The sequence below is a fragment of the Alosa pseudoharengus genome, unplaced genomic scaffold (genome assembly GCF_046254945.1).
Source record: "Alosa pseudoharengus isolate Yale_2024_CS ecotype anadromous, Long Island Sound unplaced genomic scaffold, YU_APseudo_1.1 YU_APseudo_1.1_scf_12, whole genome shotgun sequence".
Classification (NCBI taxonomy): Eukaryota; Metazoa; Chordata; class Actinopteri; order Clupeiformes; family Clupeidae; genus Alosa; species Alosa pseudoharengus.
Window position 1 is genome coordinate 4151664 of NW_027468587.1, and position 3423 is coordinate 4155086.

At 50.3% G+C, this 3423-nt stretch overlaps 1 protein-coding gene across 4 annotated transcripts in view; it reads left to right on the plus strand.

Annotated features, from left to right (window-relative positions):
• atp8b2 (ATPase phospholipid transporting 8B2) overlaps positions 1–954 on the plus strand; it is a 67773-nt gene extending 66819 nt beyond the window's left edge. For all 4 annotated transcript variants that reach the window (XM_076279805.1, XM_076279807.1, XM_076279806.1 and 1 more), the window contains 2 exons: positions 1–310; positions 542–954. The exon at positions 1–310 is cut by the window's left edge and continues 302 nt beyond it. In XM_076279805.1, coding sequence (XP_076135920.1) covers positions 1–310; positions 542–640 — 409 coding nt within the window. In that variant the 3' untranslated portion in view covers positions 641–954. The remainder of the gene's footprint in view (positions 311–541) is intronic.
• The last annotated feature ends 2469 nt before the right edge of the window (positions 955–3423 follow it).

Here is a 3423-nt window from a genome sequence, read left to right on the forward strand (position 1 = left end):
TAATGCTAGTGTTAACTCCGCTAACGCTAGTGTTAACTCCGCTAATGCTAGTGTTAACTCCGTGAGCGCTATCGCTAACGGCCAGCCCCAAACGCCGCCAGCTCCAGCGCTCTCCAACTCCTCCTCCCTCAGCGGGTCGCAGGACACGCCACCTGAGGAAGTGGGCCTCTCGCACGCGCAGCAGGCCGTCGCGCAGCAGGCCGTCGCCAGAGACGGAGTTCACAGTGGCACAGCGAGCCACAGCAATGGATGCACTCTGGTGACGAGGCCTGAAGCGGAGACCGGAGGGTGCAGTCTTGGAGCAGTGCAGGTTAGAGACCAACACACGCACACAGACACACACACACACACACACACACACACGCACGCACACGCACACAGATACCATCATGTGCGCAAACATATACAGAAATAACATTCCTATAATTAACCTGCATTCTGAACATCCTCCACCACTTGTTCACTACATAGTGCACTCTACAGTGAATACAGTATATACTGTACGTGTACATACGGTCTGCCTTTGCTCTTTGGCCCATAGGAGGCGCTGTTCGGCTGGAGGGGAGTGGGAGCGCGTGTGAGTGGAGCCAGCAGCCCAGGCCCACCCCCCATCTTGGAGGAAAGTAGCCCGACCGAGTGATCAGCTGATTGACAGGCCGAAGAGCCAATTGAGGGGAAAGAAGTCAGAGTGAAGAGTAGTCTGGACTCCCATTCCCACGCTGACTGGAGTTGGTTCCCTGCTCATTGGAAGAGGGGAGGCCGGGATGCAGCATTAGCCATGTAGAGTGGGAGAGTGGTGTGTGTGCGCAGACACACACAAAGACAAACACACACATGGACTTTGGTTGTGGACGTGGTTCTATGTCCTTCGAGTATTGTACACACTACCAAACAAGAAACCTATGTGCTTTGCATTGCAGCAAACAAAAACTTGAAGTAAACATGTGAAAGAACTGTTTTACTAGTGGACCTTATCATCTTTTGTTTCCCACACACACACACACTGTGACCTGTGGTGTCATGTATTCAAACATATCTAAGGATCACCAGATCCCTGGCCATTCCTACAGACACCCCCACCCCCCAAATAAGTCAGAGCGATGTCTTGCTAATACCTGGGTAGTACCAAAGTTCACCAAGAGTGGAACAGAAAGGGCAAATCTCTAAAAAAGAGGATTTCCTTTTTGTTTGGCTGGTTCAGCGAGTTCAACTTGGAGAACGTTTTGGCCACAGTACTGGATGTGTGTGTGTGTGTGTGTGTGAGCGTGTGCATGAATGCATGTGTGTTTGTGTGTGTGTGTGTGCGTGAGCGTGTGTGTGTGTGTGTGTGTGTGTGCGTGCGTTTGTGCGTGCGTGCGTGTGTGTGCTTGTGTGTGTGTGTGTGTGTACGTGCGTGCGTGCGTGTGTGTGTGCGCGTGTGCGTGCGTGCGTGTGTGTGTGTGCGCAGTGCGTGTGTGCGCGTGTGTGTGTGCGCAGTGCGTGTGTGTGTGTGCGCGTGTGTGTGTGCCCGTGTGCGTGCGTGTGTGTGCACGTGTGCGTGTGTGTGTGCCCGTGTGCGTGTGTGCGTGCGTGTGTGTGTGTGTGTGTGTGTGTGCGCGTGTGCGTGTGTGTGTGCGCGTGTGTGTGCGCAATGCGTGCGTGCGCGCGTGTGTGTGTGCCCGTGTGTGTGTGTGCGTGTGCATGTGTGTGTGCCCGTGTGTGTGTGTGTGTGTGCCCGTGTGTGTGTGCCCGTGTGTGTGCATGTGTGTGTGTGCGTGCGTGTGTGTGTGTGTGTGTGTGTGTGTGTGTGTGTGCATGTGTGTGTGTGCGTGTGTGTGTGTGTGTGTGTGTGTGTGTGTGTGTGTGTGCATGTGTGTGTGTGCGTGTGTGTGTGTGTGTGTGTGTGTGTGTGTGTGTGTGTGCATGTGTGTGTGTGCGTGTGTGTGTGTGTGTGCCCGTGTGTGCGTGTGTGTGTGTGTGTGTGTGTGTTCTCTGATATTTGACTCAAGGCTACTACTCACTCCCATACTGTTATGCCCCCGTAGTCCCTTATCAGCCACATTCCACTCCAGTTGTCCTATTCAGCTAAACAACAGATATCTTGCAGATGCAAAAACCTTGAATATGATCTCTCTGTGGTACATGTTCATAGTCTGTGAAGTGTGTCCTGTCACCACCATCATCTCCATAGCCTTTCTTAAGCCTTGTGACCAAAGCCATAAAACTATGCGATAAGACCCTCCACTGCTTTCAAAGCAATAGCTTGTTCTGCAGTAGTTTGTCTTTAACACAGACCCACTGTTCCATACATTCTGCAAAGGCAGAAGCATTCCGTTTCCTGGGTGAGAGAGCATGCGCTTGTCTGAACTACCCATTCACCCAGACGTTTCAGCTTTACATTTTTAAAATATTAGATACCAGTTAGATTGCTGGGTGTCTTTCAGAAGTACAAATAATAGGGGGAGACTGCACACCTCACTAAACTCCGGTGATCTGTGAATCCTTTTAGCAACAGCACTAAAAGGTTTTCATATCAAGTTTTCCCACCCTTATTACTAATGTAGAAATGCACACAACGGTATTTTGGTGTTTTAATGTCCGAGAAATTTAACAGAATGTGGAGCTGTAACTATAACTGTGAATGGGTAGATAAGGTAGTTGGGCATTGATTACCCTGGGTATTCATGTCTTGGATATTCATGTCTGTAAACAGTGTTTGTAATGGTGGGGTACATCTCCCACAGACAAGTATCTGAATGCAGAACTGTCTGCCTATTGGAGCATGACCCATCACTCAAGAAGATGGACAGTTGGATCAGCCAAACCCTGGCCTCAGAACTCTGGTGACTCCCCATCAGCAACACTGGACAACAAAGACTGGATGTAGACTGCTCTGTATAAATGTGTGTGTGTGTGTGTGTGCGTGCGCGTGTGTGTGTGCGTGCGTGCGTACAGTATGTGTGTGTGTGTGTGTGTGTGTGCGTGTGTGCTCTTTATAGTTCTTAATGAGAACGTGGTAAGGACTCTGCCAGGCACCGCACCTCAGCCTGCTGCTTTGTTATGCGCCATGTTGGCGCCGGTTCCTCTTCACGCTGGCTCCGCCGGTTCCTCTCATCACGCTTGCTGGACACCTCGTGCCAGCTCAAGTGGCTCTGGAGTATATCTCTGGACATTCCCTAACGATGCAGAGCTGGGTGTCAGGCATTTCATATTCACAAGCACTCGCTCTTAAATGGACCGTTGAAACCAAGTCTCTTGTTTCCACTGAGGGTATGCCAACATGCTGTGGAGGGCACTGAAGAGAGTGCTCCTGTCATTTTCCCCCAATATGTGACTGTAAAACAAAAGCCTACATCCTTAATACATGATAAGTGCATTCAGAAAATGAAGCATTAAAAGCGTTGCTATCAGAATATAAATCTTGTACGGCTCTTCCCAGCAATA